The 20,347-nt window shown below is 59.2% G+C and overlaps 2 protein-coding genes across 2 annotated transcripts in view; one reads left to right on the top strand and one right to left on the bottom strand.

Moving 5' to 3' along the window:
• The window catches only part of LOC140898396 (uncharacterized), a 317,402-nt gene that overhangs the window by 130,384 nt on the left and 166,671 nt on the right, over positions 1 to 20,347 (bottom strand). The gene's annotated exons all lie outside the window — the stretch shown is intronic.
• LOC140898406 (von Willebrand factor A domain-containing protein 5A-like) lies at positions 2,233 to 11,420 on the top strand. The gene is given in 13 exon segments (XM_073312210.1): positions 2,233 to 2,544; positions 2,718 to 2,815; positions 2,859 to 2,878; positions 3,394 to 3,566; positions 4,245 to 4,359; positions 4,869 to 4,937; positions 4,940 to 5,049; positions 5,152 to 5,240; positions 5,503 to 5,647; positions 6,810 to 6,872; positions 8,781 to 8,974; positions 9,984 to 10,101; positions 11,331 to 11,420. Coding segments are annotated over 12 exon segments (1,350 nt in total). The 5' UTR covers positions 2,233 to 2,274; the 3' UTR covers positions 9,988 to 10,101; positions 11,331 to 11,420.

Raw genomic sequence — 20,347 nt, 5'->3', positions numbered from 1 at the left:
GGTGTTTGCAGACACTCCCTGGCTGGGTGGGGTGGGGGGTGAGGCGTTTGCAGACGCTCCCTGGCTGGGTTAGGTGCGGGGGGGGGGGGGTGAGGCGTTTGCAGACGCTCCCTGGCTGGGTGGGGTGGGGGGTGAGGCGTTTGCAGACACTCCCTGGCTGGGTGGGGTGGGGGGTGAGGTGTTTGCAGACGCTCCCTGGCTGGGTTGGGTGGGGGGTGAGGCGTTTGCAGACGCTCCCTGGCGGGGGGCGGGGCTCGCGGGGACACTCTCCCTCCCAGCCTGGCTCAGAGACTGAGCGAGAAGGTACCGGGGGTGCGGATCGGGCCCCAGTCGAGCCCCCTCCCCTGGGGGGCCTGGCCCCAGCCCCCCCTCCCCCTCCATGTCCAGGGCCCCCCTTCCCCTGGTCTGGGCCCATCCCCCGACTCAGGGCTTCGCCCCTGCAGAGTCTCCCCGCCCTGGCTGCGGGGCCCTGCGTGCCGGGCGGGTTTGGGGGTGTTTGGAGGGAGGTGACCCCGAAACGTTTCTGCTCCGCCCCCTCCCCATCCACCCCCCCCTTCCCGCGCTTCTCCCTGCGTGGGTTTCCCAGGGGCCATCCCCGTGGCGCCCGGCCGGTGTGACGACACAAATCTCAGCCCTCCCCTTTTGCACCGGGGGGCACCGGCCCTGACCTGCTCCCCACAGGCTCCTGGGGTCCGCTGGGTCCCATGAGGGGTCGGAGCTCCCCACCCCCGCCCACCCCGCCCTGCGGCTCCCTCGCCCCCCAAGAAGCAGCGGCTGCAGCAGGAGCCGCCGCCTGTGAATCGGCCGAAGTTTCACGCCGACTCCCTTTCTCCGGGCGGGGAATTAGGCATCAGAGTTCAGTGCCGGGACCAACCGACCCGCCCCGCTGGAGCCCTGCCCTGGCCTCAGCCCTTTCCCAGCCTAGGGAGCGCAGCCCAGAGAGGCGGTAAATACCTGCGGGGGGGACGTGGCCTGTCCTGTGGCTGGGAGTTGCAGGCAGATGAATTCAGGCGAGGAGGGAGGCTCACCTGTCTGGCGGGGAGGGGGGGGAATTAGCTGCTGGCCCAACTCCCCGGGGGCTTGGGTGGATTCTCCATCCTGGGCCATGTGTGAAGCCGGGCAGGAGGTTTGTCTAGAAATCTGCCTACGTTCCCTCCCCCCGCCCCCCGGTCCCCCAGGTGATCCCAGTCTCCCCGTCCCACCTTCCAGCTGGGAATTCTCCAGGGGGCTGGAGTGGTGGCCAGCAGAAACGAGGCTCGGAGAGTGGGGTTGGGAGCCCCTCTCGCTCACGGCAGCTCTGGCGTTCCTCGCCCCCATCCCACCCTCAGCTCCCCACTCCTCCGCAGAGACTCCCTGCGCGCCTCAGAGCCAGATTTCTGCTGCGGGAGAAATCAACCGGCTGCCGCCCTCTTACCCCGTCGTAAGGCAGCAAATCCAAGGCCCAGGCTGAACGGCTCGGGGGCGTGGAGCAAGAACGCCGGGAGCCCCTGGGCACGGCCAAGGGCTGCATTTCACCCCCATTGGGGTGGGGGGGGTCTATGGCGACTGCTCCAGTCTGGGGTGAAAGCTGAGTAAATAGCAGGGCCGTGTCCCTGCCAAGAACGGCCAGGAGCTGGAGCCTGCTCCACAAACCTCTGCTTCTCTGCAGGGCGACAGTGGGGAGAAGGGCCTAGCCGGGTTAACAACCCCCCAGTGACCGAGCCGAGTCCTCTGCAACCCCTGTCACTGTTCCAGGGGCCCCCCCCAGGGGCTGGAGATAAAACCCAGCAGTCCTGGCTCCCAGCCCCCTCGTTCTAACGCACGAGTCCCCCATCCCCCTTCATTCCATCTGTCCGTCTGACCCCTGCACCTCTCCTTCCTTCCATCTGTCCATCCATCCCCATACATCCCCCTATGTTTCTCTCTCCATCCTCCAACTCCCAGCTGCACCCCAGTCCCTGCCTGCCCCTCCCTGCCGGGGGCTGGTGCAGTTGGGGCAGAGCCATGACTCTGATCTCAGGAGCTTGGGCCTGTGGGACTCCCTGCCACAGGACCTGGCTGAGCAGAGGGGTGGGGCTGGGGTCTCAGAGCCATCGCCGAGTGTGTGTGTGTGTGGGGGTGTCAGGGCACCCTGTGCCGATCAGTTTCCATGGGAACCCCGTATCTCACCCCCCGACCTTCTCCTCACACAGATCCCCGGAGCCGAGATAATGAGTTGCAGCCTCCTGACCAGCTCCAAGGAGCCGGGTGAGTCAGGGCTGCGGGGGACGGTGCCGTGAGGGGGAGGGTGGCCCCATGGCTGACGTGGCTCCTCCCCCCGGTGCCCATGGGGGGCCTGTGGCTGATGTCCCCCTCCCCCCAGTGCCCCTGCACCGCAGGTCGGTGTCGGTGTTGATCCGAGGCTTTGTGGCGGACGTGGGCTGCCAGCTGCTCTGCAGGAACGAGGAGCCGGGGCCCGTGGAGGCCGTGTTCAAATGCCCCGTGGACGCTGAGGCGGCTGTCGACGCCTTCCAGGCCCGGCTGCGGGGGGCCTGCATCCCGGCCCAGCTCCAGGAGAAGAGACAGGTGCTGGGGGTGGGGGTCCTGGGGGGGAGAGAGGAGGGGACCGGGCTGGGGGGATCTCGGGGTAACCCCATCTCTCCCAGCAGGTGCATGAGCTGTACAGGGATGTGCTGGTCGGGGGGGGTAGGGGATCTCGGGGGACAGGGATCTCGGGGTGACCCTGTCTCTCCCGGCAGGCACAGGAGCTGTACGGGGACGGGGCCACCCGCTACGTGCTGCCGACCATGCTACACCCTCGCTACACGCCCCACAGTGAGACCCACAGATCCCCCTGCGCCTCTGCTACATGCCCCACTGTGAGACCCACGATCCCCCTGTCCCCACTCCGCGCCCTCCGGTGAGACCCACAGATCCCCTACCCCCATCACTGTGACACCAACAGACCCCCGCCCCCCCCGCACACGCCCCATGGTGAGACCCTCCTGTACCCCAGCTGTGTGCTTCCAGCCATGCTGCACCCCTTTTACATGCCCCATGTTGAGACCAGACCTTTAGGTGCCCTAGGTCCCGCATATCTCCCTGTACCACATAGCCCCCAGAACCCCAGCTACACACCCCACTGTGAGTGACCTCCCAGCCTGTACCCCCTGAAACCTCCATAGCCCCTTCTACGTACCCCACAGTGAAAGACCCATATAGCCCCCATAATGCCCCATAGGCCACTACTGTGTTCCCTGCGGTAAGCGCCCCCCCCCCCGGGTCTGCAGTCCCCGTCCCAGGGTATATGACCCACCCCAGCCATCCCGAAATCCCCTGATATCCAAGCCCAATACCCCCCCAATAACTCAACCCCCCCATCTTCCCCCCATTCTCCCAGCCCCCTGGCCCTCACCCCTGTGTCTCTCTCTGCAGGGTGGGATGGGGAGAACATCACCCAGGAGGTCCCACGGGTCCTCCAGGGGGAGCTGCCCTACACCCTGAGCCGAAGCGCCATGCTGCAGTCGCCCCACGGCATCGACCACGTGCTCTCCAACTGCCCCCTCGCCCCCCTGAGCTATACAGCCGGGAACCTAACCACTGCCCAGGTAAGGGCTCACCTGGACACCTGGGTCCCAGCCATCCCTGCTGGGAGGAGGGTGCTGGGGGTGGGGCAGGGGGAGGGTTCTGGGCTGAGGGGTGGGTTCCAGGGAACGGGGCTGTGGGTGGGGGGAAGGTCCCAGGGGGTGAGAGATGTGGTGTAGGGCAGGGGTGGGTCCCGAAAGGGAGAGCATGGGCCAGACTCTTTGGGTGATTGAGGGGGTGGGGGATCGAGTGACAGCAACGGATCTGGGGAATTTCCCAATTTCTCTGGGGAAAATCTGGACAGGCTGAAATCTGCCAGTTTGGCGATGAAATCCCTGGCAGTTGCTGGGCTCTGTAAGTCTTTAGTGTCTGGGATTTTCCCTCTTCTTGTTTCTCAGTGGAAGTAAATGGAGGTGAGGGGACCAGGAAAATGTCACCCCCAAATTGGAAAGATTTAGACTCCCCCAAAATGTCAAACTTTTGCAATTTTTCACCAGGAAAAGCCAAGTTCCCACGTTGGCCTTTGGGATTGTTTTTCCTTCTCTTCTCTCCACCTAACCCGGGGGGGCCCAGCCAGCGTTCCCAGGGTCTGCCCCTCACCCCGTCTCCATTGGGGGGTGCCGAGCCGGGCGCGAGAGCCAGCGGGACCTTGCCCCCCCCTGGAACCGTGTGGAGGTGACTGTGTGTCTGTCGCCCCCCAGGTGTCGCTGGCCCAGCCCCCCCCGTGGGACAGGGAGTTGGAGCTGCTGGTGTATTACACGGAGCCACCCAAACCCAGCGCGGTGCTGGAGGCCGGGCTGCCCGGAGCCGAGCCAGGTGCGGGAGGGGATCCTGAACCCTACTACCCCTGGGCGGGGGCGCAGAGGGGGATCCATGGGGTGGGAATCTGGGGAGGGTGAGGTAGGTGCTGAGCGGTGACATAGGATCGGGGGGGGCATGGTGCAATGAGGGGGATGATGGGGGAATGGGGAGTCCTAGGGCTGCTGTAGGTGGGTGCTGGGGGAATCTGGAGGCAGGCGAGGGTGGGAGGACAGGAGCGGGGGATCTTGGCAGAGCTGGCGTTGGCACGGCGAGGTGTCTGGGAGCAGGCGGGCACTGGGGAGCACTGCAGGTTTGGGAGGCATGGGGGAGAACTGGGTATGGGAGAGCAGGCACTGGGGGGCTGGGTATGGGGGTGGTGGGGATTTAAGGGGAGAGGGGGTGGGGGAGGGACAGAGCAGAGGGGGTGGGTCTCTGGGGACAGTCATGGGGCTCTGAGGGGGTGGCTCACAGCGTCTCGACCCCATGCCCACCCTATTAGGGGGCTGGCCCCCATCTCCCCGCAGGCTCCCTGATGGGCGACCCGGCCGTGATGATGACCCTGCTGCCCAGAGTGCCCGAGGTGGTGCCGGCCCAGAGCCAGCCGGGGAGTTCGTCCTCCTGCTGGGCCGCTCCGGCAGCACGGCCTGCCCCATGGACGCAGAGACCTGTCCCGCCAGCGCATCAGCAGCACCAAGGGACGGCCAGGCGGGAGGCTGCACTAGATGGGCCCGTGGGGCCATGTCGGGGGAGCAAGCCAGGCTGGCTGGGCCCGTGGGGCTGACTCTCCATCCGTCTGTCTGTCCCCAGGAGACCCTGGTCCTGCTGTTGAAGAGTTTGCCCCTGGGCTGTTATTTCAACATCTATGGCTTTGGGTCTGAGTTCGAGTCGTTCTACCCGTGAGTCCGAAGGGCAGGGATGGGGCTGGCTGGGTTAGGGGGCAAGGCTGGTTAGCTGACAGAGGGTGTCTCTTGGTTAGGGGTCAGGGTGTGTCTGTTTGTTGGGGGCAGGGGGTGTCGGTGGGTTGGGGACAGGGCTGGTTAGGGGGCAGGGCTGGTTAGGGGACAGGAGTGTCGGTGGGTGAGGGGGCAGGGCTGGCTGGGGGCAGGGTGTCCCTGGCTCCGGCTGTCCCAGCCCCAGACCTGTCGGCGCCCCCCGCAGGCAGAGCGTGGAGAATACCCAGCAGACCAAGGCTGAGTCCCTGCAGCGCCTCCAGCTGCTCCAGGCTCACCTCGGGGGCACCGAGATCTTGGAGCCGCTACGAGCCGTTTACCGCAGCCCCTGCCGGGACGGGCACCCACGCCAGGTGCCGGGGCGCCGGGGCCAGCCGGAGGGGCATCCTGGGGCAGGCTTGGAGAGTGATTGTGGGGCCGAGGAATGACGGGGGGGGGGGTTCAGAGAGGGATGCGGGCCTGCGGGGACAGACTTTCAGGACAGAAGGGACCGTCCTGATCATTTCATCAGGCCCCAGCTCCTCGCTCCCCCCAGGGACAGCCCCACCCCTCAGGCTGAGTCACCGGCACCCCCGAACCCTGAGTTACAGGCGTCAGGTCACAGCGACTCCCCCCAGTTGCTCCGGTTCAAACCAGTGAGTGCCCCAGGCTGCTGAGGGAGACCAACCCCCTCGGGTCTCTGCCAGTCTGAGCCAGGGGAAAATCCCTTCCCCACCCCACATGTGGGAGTCAGCTTGCCCGGAGGATGGGTGCGAGACCCCCCCAGCCAGCCCCCTGGGAAGTATTCTCTGCAGTAACTCTGAGCGCCCCCCCACTCCCAGTGCCCCGCTGCCGCCCATGGGGTGTTTGCTCCCAGCTGTCGCTGTGGGCCATACGCCATTACAGGCGCCTCCTTGCCCTCCCTCCCCCCCCGCCCCGCTCCCCTCGGAGGCTGTTCAAGGGGGAGACCCTGGGAGAGGGGATCAGAGAGGGGCTGGGGGCCCTGGGGGGCAGCCGAGCGGGGCCAAGGGGTTGCTCGGAATGGGCCTGGGGCTCTGGGCCAGATGGGGGGCCACTGCCCCTGGGGGTGTGAGCAGGGCGTGGCAGGTAGCAACCGGGGGGGAGGGGAGGTTCCTCTGTATAGAGCTGGGAGGGGCAGCGCTTTGTGCTGTGCCCAGCTCTGGGGGGTGCCCTGCAGCCGGGAGGGGCAGGGAGGTCACTGGTGGGGGGGTCAGGAGGGAGCTCCTGGAAAAGTGCCCACAGCAGTCGGTGGGTTCTTGTCTCCAGGGGCCGGTGAACAGGTGATGGGTTGGGGTCATGCCTCGGGGTTGGGGGTCACAGAGATAGGGGAGGTCAGCAGTCCCCATCTGTCAGCCCCTCAGGGGAGATCTCTGGGAGGGGAGGGATGGGGCTGGGGGTCTCTGGGAAGGTCAGTGGGGCAGACTCTCCAGGGGGCTGCTCCCGTTCCCAACAGGGAGGGGGTGTCTCTGAGGGGGTTGGGGTCCCCGGCTCTGACAGCGTCTCTCCCCCGCTCAGCTGTTCGTGTTTACGGACGGGGAGGTAGAGAACACCCAGGACATCATCGCAGAGGACCCACAGGTAACTGGGGGTGCCTAACCCCGCCCAGCCCTGCCCCCATTAGCATTGCCATCATGTGGACCCCCACCACCATAGTGCCCAGCATCTGCCCAACCCTTTGCCTCACCCTGCCTCCCAGCCCCGCCAGCATGGGGAGCCCCCCCAGTCCAGCCAGCCCTACTGGCCCCCCTCCAACTGCCCTGCCCCCGCCCAGCACTGGATGGGCCCCACCAGCTCTGCCCCTCCCCCTCCAGTCTCTGCCCCCTCCCCCCCCCGCCCCAGGTGCTTCTCCTTCGGCATCGGGGATGGGGCCTCCACGGCTCTGATCAAAGACATTGCTCGGGTAGTCGGGGGCTGCGCCGAGTTCATCACCGGCCAGGACCGCGTGCAGCCCAAGGTGAGAACCCAGCAATCCTGGCTCCCAGCTCCCCCACTCTAGCCTACTAGACCCCACTCCCCTCCAGAGCTGGGGACAGGACCCAGGAGTCCTGGCCCACCATGTGTGTGCCGGTCCCCCGCCAGGTGCCTCAGTCTCTGAAGTGGGCCCTGCAGCTGGCGGTGACCGGGATCTCACTGAGCTGGGATCTGCCCCCTGGGATCCAGGCGGAGGGCTGCACTGGGACCCCGAGGTGATCTTTGCTGGGCAGCGGTGCCTTGTCTACGCCCAGCTCCGCGGGCAGCCCCAGGTGGGAGAGCGAGGTCCCCCAAACTGGGGTGCCCCCAGGGCTCAGGGTCAGTGACTGAGGCAGGAGCCCCACAGTCCCCTCCTGGGCGATAACTCTGGCCCCTAACGATGGCCATTGGCTGGAGCTCCCTGTGCTACCCCAGCCCCATTGTTCTGAATGGGGAGAGTTCACTCCAACCCCTAATGATGGCCATTGGGCTGCAGGTCTCTGTGCTACCCTAGCCTCATTGATTTCAGTTGGGATTGTTAACTCTGACCCCTAACGATGGCCATTGGGCCAGGGTTCTCTGTGTTACCCCAGCCCCATTGATCTGTGTTGGAATTGATAAATCTGACCCCTAACAATGGCCATTGGGCTGCGGGTCTCTGTACCAGCCTGGCTGCATTGATCTCAGGGCAGGTCTACACTATAAGTTTTCATCGGTGGAGCTGCACCGCTGTAGCACGTCTGGTGAAGACGCTCTAAGCCGACGGGAGAAGCTCTCCTGCCGATGTAGCACTGTTTGCACGGGGGGCTAAGGTCAGTGTAACTATGCTGCTCATGGGTGTGGATTTTTCATGCCCCTGAGCGATGTAATTCTACCAAAGTATGTAGTGTAAACGAGACCTCAGTGGGGATCGATAATTCTGACGTCTAATGATAGCCACTGGGCTGGAAGTCTCTGTGCTACTCCAGCCCCATTGAGCTCAATGGGGATTGTTATCTCTGGACCCTAATGACGGCCATTGGGCTTACTAAGCCAGCCTCCCAACTGGTGTTCATTGGGTGTATTTGCCCCCTTTGTTCTGTAAGCTGGGTCTGAGGGGTCCCAGGGCATCTTCTCCCCCCTTGCATTCCACCTCTGACCACCTTTCTTTCCCCACAGCCCCCAGACATTCCCATGGGGGGCATCACCCTGCAGTACCGCATCCAGGACCAGACCTACAAGGAGACGCCGCAGTTCTCCCTGCAGCCACAGGATGGAGACAAGTGACAGCAATGCTCCCCTGGCTCCCATCCCCCACCCCAGGCAGCTGGGTCCTGCCCCCCTTCCCCCATGTCCTCACCCCAGCAGAACAGAGACAGGATGGGACCAGCCCCCCTTCTGTGACCACTAGACCGCACTCCCTTCCCCGGGCCAGGATAGAACCCAGGAGTCCTGGCACCCACCCACCCCCATCCCGCTAGACCCTGCTCCCCTCTCCGTAGCGGCTGGAACCCAGGCGTCCAGGGCTGACCCCGTGAATCTCTCTCCCTGGCACAGGCTGCCCGTTCACCGGCTGGCCGCCAAGTCGCTGCTGCTGGAGCTGGAGGGGGCCGTGGGCGCGGGGTCGGAGGGGGACGGGCGCCGGGCTCTGGAGGCCAGCCTGAGCTCGGGGGTCGTCTGCTCCCTCACAACCTACGTGGGGGTGGACATGGAGCGGGGGCAGCTGGTGAGGTGGGATGTCCCGCTGGCAGGTAACCCCCAAAGGGGCTGGGGTTCCTGGCGCCGGGGGGGACCCAGCATGTGGGGGGAACTCAGGTGAGAGGGGGAACCTGGCACTGGGGGCGGTACGAGGAGGTGGGGGGAACCTGGCGCCAGGGAGGGATCCCAGCACAGGGGGATCCCAGTGTAAGGGGGGGGGGACCCAGAAGGGGCATGCGCGGGGCATCATGTTTATGGGGTAATGTCCCTTTGCCCCTCTCCCTGCCCCCCTGACTCCCGGGGGCTGTGCTGCCCCCTCCCTGCTCCAGGGTGACGGCGACCCCAATCCCCATACCTCCGGGGTATGGGGAGAGCAGGGGCACTAGCATGGTGAGACGGGGAGTAGCACCGCCCCCCACCCCAGCCGGAAGAGAGGGGTCTGTGCCAGACAGACGGACAGAAGTAGACAGGCATGCGGAGACCCAGAGTCAGACAGGGACAGAGACCGAGAATCAGCCGACAGACCCAGACGGGGACAGGACGGAGAGACGCAGAGAGAGAAACAGACCCAGTCAGACAGACAGACCGACCCGGACAGATGCAGGGACAGGAGGGGCGGGCACATTGCTGTCATGAGCAGACCTGGCTAGTAGGGGCCTCTCGCCCCCCGGCATCCTGCCCTCATCCATGGAGTGCAGCACCCACCCCTGCATCCCCTGGGGCTGGAGGAGGGGTCCTGGCTGGTGGGAGAAGAATGGGGCTGTGTGGACTGGATCTGGGGGTCACAGCCAGGGGGGAAGGGGCAAGAGCTGGGAGATCCTGGCTGTGATGGAGCTGCGGGGAGAGGAGGATGGGGCTGGGTGTGGGGGGGTCCCAGCTCGGAGAAAGGGGCTGGGGGGTATGGAGGAGGGGTCCCAGCGGTGCGTTGGCTCTAAGTGTCTGGGGGGGGGGGCGGAATTCTCTTCCCTCCCTTTGCTTCTCTGGGTCTGTTTGCGTGTCCGTCTGTCTCTGTGTCTGTCCATCTACTCGCTAAATTTCGATTTCATCATGGACTATACGGAGATGATAGACTGGGTCTCGATAGACCCCATCTGCGAGCGGCCGGCGAGCGGAGTGCGCCTGGACGAACCGAACCAGCGCAGCGTCTTCGGGCGCTTGTCCCGTGACTTGGCTGCGGCACGTGAGTACCTCTGCCCCGCATGCCTGCAGCTCCCAAAGTCCAGCGCCGGCCATCTCCTCCCTCGCAAGCGCCTGTCCTGGCTCCGTGGCCTCCCAAAGCTCAGCCGGGGGGCCCAACACAAGGGCAGACCGTCCTGCAATCAGGGGGCCCCACCGGAGACGGCACCCCAGAACGGTGAAGGGGGCTGGGAGTCAGGACTCCGGGGGTGGGCCAACGCCAGGGTGACGCTTCATCGGGTTAGAGACCCATGTGCCCTGAAGGTCACGGAGCTGTGCCAGTCTTTAAAAACGACATAGAAAACGAAGGAAATTCCTGGGTGAAAAACCTTTGTGTCGCTGAGGGAGGGGGAATTCTTGGCTGTTTTTTTTAGTGTTGTGAAGCAAATTATCTCGAAAGAAAATGAATAAAAAAATAAGGAAACCCCCAGGCAAAAAACTCTGTGAAGGTGGAATTTGGGGTGTGAGTTTGTGTCAGTGAGCTCAGGGTGTGTGTGTGGGGCGGGGATCAGTAGTTTTTCATAACAGGAATGTCTCTGAGCAGTTTTCTCTGAAATAAACCCAGAGGGAAATTCCCAGGCAAAAAAACCTTGTGAAGCTGGGTCTGAGCTTGGAGGTTTGTACAGGCGAGTTCAGGGGCAAAAGTCTTTCTTGGCACCTTCTGGTTTATAAACGAAGAAACCCACGAAAGGCAGAAATTTTAAAGTTGTCTTAAAACCTGCATTTGGAGAGTCTGGAAATACAAAGTGACTGTAGCCCAGATCACTTTAACTCTGCCCCGTAACCCTGGCCCATGCATGGCTATACTATCATATAGACTCTGTAACATCCCATCCCCCGCTACCCCTTTAGACTCTTGTGTCTCTCTGCGGACGTAGGTCTGTATCGCAGGTTGTAGTGGGGGATAGTCCCGGGGTCAGACTGTGTTTGAGAAACACCGTGTGGTTGTGGAATTAATGCCTGGGCAGGAACAGTCACAGGGAGTTGGGTGCACATCTCGGATTGAAAGTTAATTGTCATCCCATGGGTGCAAGAAGGGGCAGAGTTAAGGATGACTGTGGTGGGGTTAAGGGTGCAGAAGAGCAGGTTAAGGACACCCATGGAGGGACAGAGTTAAGGCCACACAGAGTGTGACCGTTAAGGCTGTTGTCTGTCCCCCAGCCTGGACAGGCCATGTCGCTGTTCTGTACCCACAACCCTGTGCCAGCCCCATCTCCCTGTGTCTCTCCCCAGAGCGGGCACCGGAGGAGTCTCCCTTGCTGAGGCTGGTGTCTCTGCAAAATGCCGACGTCTCGTGGAACCTGGACCCCTGGCTGGCTGCTGTGCTGGGGGTGAGCGAGACCGACGCCGGGGGAGGATACTCAGTGAGGTGAGCAGGGGTGCAGAGGAGAGGGGAGAGATCTGGGGCAGGTGCCATTGATTGGGCCTGTTCTCTGCTCCCAGATGAGATTGGTGGCGACCCATTCGGGGGGGGAGTCTGAGGGTGACTGAATTAAAGGACCCCTGAACCTGGAGCCCAGTGGGCGAGACGGGCCCAGATTTGGGGGGCTGGGAACCCCCTAACGGGGTCAGAGCATTGGATCGAGGGGGCCCAGGGCCAAATGGAGGCGCCCAAGTTGGGCCCTGTCTCAGGCCATCTCTCTACTCCCTGGACATGGCACTGGGCATCTGGGTAGAGGGTCCACGGTGCTGGAGCGGGGGCTATAGGAACCCTCCGAGTCGGGGTGGGGGGATGGAGTAGGGGGTCCCTAGGGAAGGGGGAGGGCTGGGTGAGGGCTGGAGGTCAGGGGAGGGGGCCAGGCTGGGCGCTGACTCAGGCTGTCTCTATCCTGCCCCCCACAGGACGTGACCCCCAGCATCTGGGCCACGGTGCTGGCCATGGTCTGGCTGCACGACTGGGCCATGGGGTAGCGTGATGAGTCGAGCTGCTGGAGGCCAAGGCTGTAGTCTAGGTGCAGGACTGAGCAGGTGAGAGGGTGCCTGGGGGGTGGGGGGCAGGGACAGTGTCCAAGGTCTCGACCCTGAGAGTCCCTGCCCCATGGGGCCCCTGAGACTGGGCCCCAAGAACCTCCATCCTCACGGCCCAGAGCCATGAGCCTGCCCCCCATGTCCTATAGCCTAGCCCCCTTCAGGGCTCTGAGAGCCTGTGCCCCATGGGTCCCCATTCCTGAGATTCCTGCCCCCCAGGGCCCCACAGCCCAGCCCTCGAGAGCCCCCGTCCCCAGCCTCTCCCCATCCCAATCCCAGCACCCTTCTGGGGTTTCCATGACCCGCCCCCCAGCACCTTTACTTCCCAGCTTCCCAACCCCCACGCCAGTCCCCCACGTGCTGTGAGCTCTGTTCCCTTTGCCCCCAGGCCCTCCCCTCGTTCCCCGGGCTGGTGTCTCTCCAGTGCCCCCCTCTCATTTCAGGGGCCCGGCTGAGTGAGTGCCTGGAAGCCGCCAACGCCCTGCTGGGCTGCAGCGTTGGCCCTGCCATCTTCGGGCTCTGAGCCCCCTCCAGGATCCCTGCACCCACTCCCCAGACTACCCTGGGCGTCCAACTGGGAGCCCGAGGGCCAGCAGGGGACACTGGGTGCAGACCCACCTGGGCGGCCTGTGCCCAGCCCGGAGCAAACCCCCAGCTGGGATCCCATCTCTGCCACCAGTTTGGATGCATCTGCCTCTCGCTGGCTGAAGAGGAGCGATGGCTGCCCCCCCGGCTCCACCCCACTTTGACCCACTGTTGAGTAACCCCCACGCTGCTCACAGCCGCCGCCTCCTCTCTGCATTGTGGGGGAGTCCTCGGGATCGTCTGCATCAATGTCGCACATCTCTTCGCTTTTTACAAATGACTGAGGGGTCCCTCTGTAAACAGCCTCCGGCCCCCACCCCAGAGGTGGCTGCACTGACCTCACCCTGCATGAGCCATCCAGTGTCAACCTAGTCCCATCTGCACGGAGTTCAGCTACTGAACAGCCAGCAAGACCAACAGGATCTTTGCTTGTCCAAACACAACCTCACTTTGTCGTAATGGCAGTTTTCTCTTCACTGGACAATCCTGAACGCAAACACGAGCACAGTGATTGGCTTAATTCTTCATTTCCTCTTTGCCTAGGTCCAGACTAGAGCTGGTCAGTCATTTTCCAGCTGAACAGTGCTGTGTTGGCAAGTGCAATTCCGTGGTGAAGGCTGAAAGGTGGAATCAGGCAGCAGATGGAGGAAGCTTGCCCCGTGCTGCGTGTTGTGAATCCCTCCCCATTCACCAGCTGCTGAATTCTCTACCACAGGAAGAAATGCTTCAAAACCTGACCGTCCATCTTGATGGTTAATGCTCACGCTGTGTCCATCCTGGGCAGCACCGGGCCCTTCTCAGGACATCCTGGGACTCAAGCAAACGATGAAAGACCTCAGCTGGTTAATTCTCTGGAAAGAAAGTGCTATTTTTATCAAGAAACTGCAGGAACATACGGAAGAAGCAAACAGTTTTCCCACTTCATGTTAGCCAGCACTGACCTCCTTTGAACAGCTTTCAGCATATGACTCTGTGCTGGGTGGTGTCCCTATTTCAGCCTTTCCGTGTCTGAGAAGGCAACTCAGCAAATTCAATTTACAGCCACATTGCGCAGCAACTCCAGGGAAGGATTAAGATACCAGGTAATGGATTAATTGCCTTAAGGCCTGAAGGAATGCTGCCCTGGGACGGAGATTTCCCCAAAGGCCAGACGGAATTCAGAGATCTTAATTCTCACTTCCCGCTGTGAATAGTGGAACTTCAATACCAGCAGTGACACCCTGGTCCATTGAAATCAAAGGCGGTTTTGTCTTCGACTCCAACGGGCACAGTATTTCAGCCCATATTACGAGGCTTTTGCAAATTGAAAATCCCAACCTACTATCCTGTTCCAAACCCACTGAAGTCAGAGGAAAGGCTCTTTCAGAGACAGCTGGGGAACCAGCTCCCATTGAAAACTCCAGCCGGAGTGAGTCTTTCCAGTGGTCTTTAGATAAACTCCGTTGGTAGCAGCTGATTGCCTAGCTCCCTTCGGCGCCTTTGGATATCCCAACTTCCAGCTGACTCCAGTGGACTTTGAAGCAGACCCAGTCTGTATTTCTGAGCCGATAGATAGATAGATAGATAGATAGATAGAAAATCCACACACAGAATAACAAAATAAAAGCATACGACCATCTGTACTCACACGTATGTGACCATAAACAGCCTCACGTACTGTAGCACACCCATTAATGTATGAACCCTCCAGCCTGTAATGCCCCATCCGTTCCCATCTGGTCCTGGCTCCTAGGTCCTCTCCTTGGCTCTGGCTGGGCTTGGCATGCTAGCGACTAGAGCAGGGGACTGGCCCATGGCGTTCCCGGGTTCTGTTTTGGTTCCTGGAGGCAAATGTGGCCTAGTGGGTTGAGTAGGTGGGACTGGGACTCAGGACTTCTGGCTTCTACTGTGGTAAAAGCATCACAGAGAAACCGATGTAAACACACTGAACATAGCAGGAGTCACCCGTCAGTCTTATGGGGCCCCAGCAGGTCAGAGTCTTTCCAACGCTTCCGCCAGCCCAGAAGGTCCTGTCCGTCGATGGGTCCGAGTCAGTTCAAGCTCATCCTTTCAGAGCAAAAGTCCTTTCTTTGTTTCCTCGTTTCTGGAAAAGCCAGCTTGACCCAATGTGTGCGAACCCCCATGAGGGCGTGGAACTTCTGTGGAGCAGATCAGTCTGCGGTGGGGTGTCTACACTGCATTGTAAACCGAGGCTTGTGGACTCGGTGTTTCCAAGCCTGTGCTTGAGTGTCCACGCTGCATTGGAAGCCTGGGTTTACAATGCTGGGTCTGGGTTAGCTGTGCTAACATGTCCATACTGCACTGTGCAGACCTTCTGACTCGGGTCTGCGGCTTGACCCACGTCCACACTGCACAGTGACAGGGCTTGGACCCGAGTCTCAGTGGGAGTTGGGCTCTGACCCATCCCCCGAGCAGCATCCTGGGACCCTGAGTGCTTCCTGCACTGAGTCAGATTGACCTGCGTGCACGCAGAAGGGGGCCTTGGGCTCAGACACGAGTCAGAGTCCGGGCGTAGGGTGCAGCGTAGACATAGATGGTGAGTTGCTTTGCTTTACTCACCCCTCCCCTGGTATTTTTGGTTCCTGGAGGAGCTGGTATAGCCCTTTCCTATGGAGTTATGTACAATTCCTGGCCCACAATGATACATAAACTTAATACAGTGTGGTCCTCGAAATATTGATGGGGTGCGATATCTAAGACTGGCCTGCAGAGAGCATCCCAGTGATGCCCTGGATTGGGGAACATGGGTGCTGAGTTCGATTGTCAGCTCTGTCACTGTATCATAGCGTGATCTTGGGTAAGTCTCTTCATTGCTTTGTGCCTCAGTTTCCCCTTTGAAAAATAGGGATGAGGATGATGATGATATTCCCACTTCCAGTTGTGCTATGAGGATAACTCGAAAAATACTTGGGAGTCAGACATGACAGTGCTGGGTGCGGTATAATACCTGGGGTAGATACATGATGGGTAACATCTTGGTCAGTTACTGCAGCAGAAATAGTTTTGAGCAAGAAACTTCACTTATCAAATGTATATTTCACACCTCCTCTTGGAATAAATCCTTTAATCTTTGAGTCAGCGAGAGTAAACCTAGACCATCCCTGACAGGTGTTTGTCCAACCTGGTTTTAAAAACCTCCAATGACGGGGATTCCACAACCTCCCTTGGAAGCCTGTTCCAGAGCTCGATTACCCTGAAAGAGAGTTTTTCCTAATATCTAACCTGAATCTCCCTTGCTGCAGATTAAGCCCATTGCTGCTTCTCCTCCCTTCAGTGGCAATGGAGAAAAATGGATCACCGTCCTCTTCAGAACAGCCCTTCGCTTATTGGAAGCCTGTTGTCGGGTCCCCCTCAGTCTTCTGGTCTCAAGGCGAAACATGCCCAGTATTTTAACCTTTCCTCGCAGGTCAGGTTTTCTAACTCTTTGGTCATTTTTGCTGCTCTCCTCTGGACTCTCTCCAATGTGTCCACATCTTTCCTTCAGTGTGGTGCCAAGAACCGGACACAGTACTCCAGCTGCGGCCTTGCCAGGGCCGAGTAGAGCAGGACAGTTACCTCCCGCGTCTTACGTACGACCCTCCTGTTAATACAGCCCAAAATGGGACCAGTGCTAGGGCCTGTGTTACACACGAGGGAAGATGAGATGGTCCCATAGTTTCCAAGGCCAGAAGAGACCAGTGAGTCATCCCCTCCCGTCCAGTCCCTATAATGCTGCTTCCCTCTCATTCCTTATCCTTTGCTGCTCTCTGGCGACCGCATGAAGCAGCCAGAATTTCATGGAGATCTGCTGTATTCTCCATCTTTTCTCTTTACTGGTTCGCTTCCAAATGCTTCCCATTTGTCAGTCAAAACTCCTGAGCAGCAAGGGCTGGTTGGGGCGCTTGGACTGTGGATGGGATCGCAGCGCCCCAGGCACCCGCCGAGATTTCCCTTTGTATTGAGTCACCAGCAGGGAACGCACGTAGGCCCCAATCCTGGTGAGACGGCCAATGGGAGGTTGGCCTTTGATCTCAGTGGGGACAGGTTTTGCCCCCACTGTCTATCTAGGTAGGTAAATGCCTCTGAGCACTGTCGTGTCTGAGCACACGCAGGGAGGAGATGAGTCCAGTGGAGCTACGGCCGGGTCACACCACCTGGGGATCTGCCCAGCGACTCCAATGGAGTGACGGCTGATTGTGGGCCAGATCCTCAGCTGGAGCCAGAGTTTAAGGTTGATATTTTCCAATCCTGACCAGGTGATTTGGACACACAATTCCCATCACATTTAGTTTGAAAACATCAACCTACGCGATGCGCTCAGTGCCACACAGGGCGTCTGGGGCAAAGCCAGGAACTGAGCTGGGAGTTCCTAGGGCCAGTCCAATGCCTCCAACACACGCTCAGCCATCACCGCCACGCTGGGGTCCGTGGGTGAGGGTCTCTGGCCTGTGCTATGCCCAGAACAGACTATATCCCAGGGGTCCCTTCCGGCCTTGGAACAGCTGGGAACCTATGAGTCTCCTGGCGAAACCGATCCGTGGCTGTTCAAAAGAATTGTTTAGCATTAAGCGTCCTGCTCCTCAATGAAAATTGCAACCTCTGCTTTTCCCAAATGAACAGCTTTAGAAAGATTGATTTGTGGCCAACATTTTCAAATGGGGGGACCTAAAATTAATAATAATAATTAGGCTGGAATTAGGCACCTAAATCCGACTGAATTTCAATGGGATTTGGACATCTAGCTTCTATAAAGCTGCTTTCAAAGTGCCAAACTTCGCTCTCATCTGGCCCAACCGTAGACCTCAGCCCCATCTGGCGAAACTGAAGCACAGAGAGGAGATGGGTCACACTTTCAAAAGCATCTAATCCTAGTATCCAGAGGGACAGGTTTTTAAAGGTATTTAGGTGCTTTGTGGAATTTTCACAAGTGCTTAAGGAAGTTAGATGCCTAACTCCCGTAGAAATGAAGAGAAATTGGGCATCCAAATCCCTTCAGCAGTTTGAAAATCTTAGTCTTAACGTCTCTGTTTTAGTCTGGGTGTGTTTTTCAGGATTGCTGGGCAGCCCTGGCTCCCAGACAGGTCACTGAGAAATGCAGGTGCCCAACAAACCTACAAGTCTGGCAACCTTGATTAGTAGGGATTTTTGCTGGCTAACTTTAGGCACCTGAGTTTGAAAACTTTTGCCTAAGTGATTTGGCTGAGGTCGCAAAGAAAGTCAGGGCCAGCTCCTATATTAAAGCTAAGGTCTCTGGATCCCCATCACGTGCTCCAAACTATTCTTAAAAAGAAAAGGAGTACTTGTGGCACCTTAGAGACTAACCAATTTATTTGAGCATGAGCTTTCGTGAGCTACAGCTCACTTCATCGGATGCATACTGTGGAAACTGCAGAAGACATTATATATACACAGAGACCATGAAACAATACCTCCTCCCACCCCACTCTCCTGCTGGTAATAGCTTATCTAAAGTGATCATCAAGTTGGGCCATTTCCAGCACAAATCCAGGTTTTCTCACCCTCCCCCCCACACACACACAAACTCACTCTCCTGCTGGTAATAGCCCATCCAAAGTGACCACTCTCTTTACAATGTGTATGAAAATCAAGGTGGGCCATTTCCAGCATAAATCCAAGTTTAACCAGAACGTCGGGGGGTGGGGGGGAGGTAGAAAAAAACAAGAGGAAATAGGCTACCTTGCATAATGACTTAGCCACTCCGAGTCTCTATTTAAGCCTAAATTAATAGTATCCAATTTGCAAATGAATTCCAATTCAGCAGTTTCTCACTGGAGTCTGGATTTGAAGTTTTTTTGTTGTAAGATAGCGACCTTCAAGTCTGTGATTGCGTGACCAGAGAGATTGAAGTGTTCTCCGACTGGTTTATGAATGTTATAATTCTTGACATCTGATTTGTGTCCATTTATTCTTTTACGTAGAGACTGTCCAGTTTGACCAATGTAAATGGCAGAGGGGCATTGCTGGCACATGATGGCATATATCACATTGGTGGATGTGCAGGTGAACGAGCCTCTGATAGTGTGGCTGATGTTGTTAGGCCCTGTGATGGTGTCCCCTGAATAGACATGTGGGCACAGTTGGCAACGGGCTTTGTTGCAAGGATAGGTTCCTGGGTTGGTGGTTCTGTTGTGTGGTATGTGGTTGTTGGTGAGTATTTGCTTCAGGTTGGGGGGCTGTCTGTAGGCAAGGACTGGCCTGTCTCCCAAGATTTGTGAGAGTGTTGGGTCATCCTTCAGGATAGGTTGTAGATCCTTAATAATGCGTTGGAGGGGTTTTAGTTGGGGGCTGAAGGTGACGGCTAGTGGCGTTCTAACACGGCTGTTACTCTGAAAACTATTCTTATGAATTATTCTTCTTCTCCAAACTTATGCCAGTGAGACCAAGGTTAGAAACTGACCTCTGGAGACAAATCAGGGTCTCAGGTGCCCCAATGCATTAGCCCCACTTAAGTCACGGAAGGTGAATTCTGATTCACACTATGAAGACCCAGAACTGTAACAGAAGTTTAACATTTTTGGTGATATATTGTATGTGTATATGTGAGGAAGGGGGAATTTTTGGTAATATTTTTACAACCTCACTATGTGCCTCGGTTTCCCCTCTATGGCACGTGGTTACCCAGTGCGGGGAAAAGGACTCCGTGTGTTTTCAGGAAATGCTAAAAGACAGAGGAGTGTGCGTGTCAGCTCCCTGTCTGGGTGGCACGAAGAGTCATTAAGGAACTGGTTGAAACTGACCCAGATGAACAAGGGGGCCAGCGAGACAATGCCAGGGCTGCCTGGATTTCCCCCCTTCTCGCAGGGTAGCTGAGCCAAGACACCCACCTGCCAGCTGGAGAACGGAGGACTGGGAAGGGGTGAGCTGGGGGGTCAGAGGTGGCTTCCAGATGCTCTCTCTCCTGGGAACTGACTACAGAGGTTTGACAGACACAGCCTGGACATTGGGTTCACTGCGGCTGGGCGGGGCCCTGGGCTGACCAGAACGGACGATGTTTTCACCTTCATTTCTCTGTGCTAACCTAAGAGCTTCCTAGGCTGAGTCCACGTGAATGAAAAAGCCAGCTGTTTTGCACACGCTGCCCGAATGTCACCGCGAATCCTGGGGGAGGCGCCCGGGACCCTGCACAGTGGACACATCTGTCTCAGGAGTCTGGCTCCGCTGGACAGAGTTCACGGGATGAAGCAGGGGGGCTGGAGCCCCAGAGGGTCAGTCCAGGAGGTGGTGAGGCCACGTGGCCTCCCCTGAAGGGAGAGAGAGACCCTTTGGGGGTCTGGCCCATCGAAGGGGATCCTCCAAGGAACTGTTCCAAAGCTGGGGGCGCACCACAGATCCTGTGGATCTGGGACAGTATGTGTGTGTGAGGCTGTGGGATCTGCTGTGTATTTGTATGTGTGTGTTTTGTTGTTGTCCCCTGCTGGAGGGAATGAGGCCTGCTCAGTGTGTGGGTGCGGGTGCATGCATCCCTGCTGTCCTCTTCTCTCGTTCGGGTGTGGAGCGGGATGCGTATTTCCCTTCTGCGCCCTCTCGGAAGGAAGGACACTTGTTCTGTGAGAGTGGGTGGGTGAGGGGGGAGAAGTGCAAGCTGCTTTGTGAGGCATGGAGACAGCTCAGTTCTGGCCTGGGCCTGGCCTGGCAGGGGCTGCCGGAGCTCAGAACTCCACAGAAATACCAGAGCTCTGAGGACGCAGGGCCTGGGC

This window comes from Lepidochelys kempii, chromosome 14 (assembly GCF_965140265.1).
Source record: "Lepidochelys kempii isolate rLepKem1 chromosome 14, rLepKem1.hap2, whole genome shotgun sequence".
NCBI lineage: Eukaryota > Metazoa > Chordata > Testudines > Cheloniidae > Lepidochelys > Lepidochelys kempii.
The sequence above is the reverse complement of the archived record's forward strand: the minus strand, read 5'-3'. Positions and strand labels throughout refer to the sequence as shown.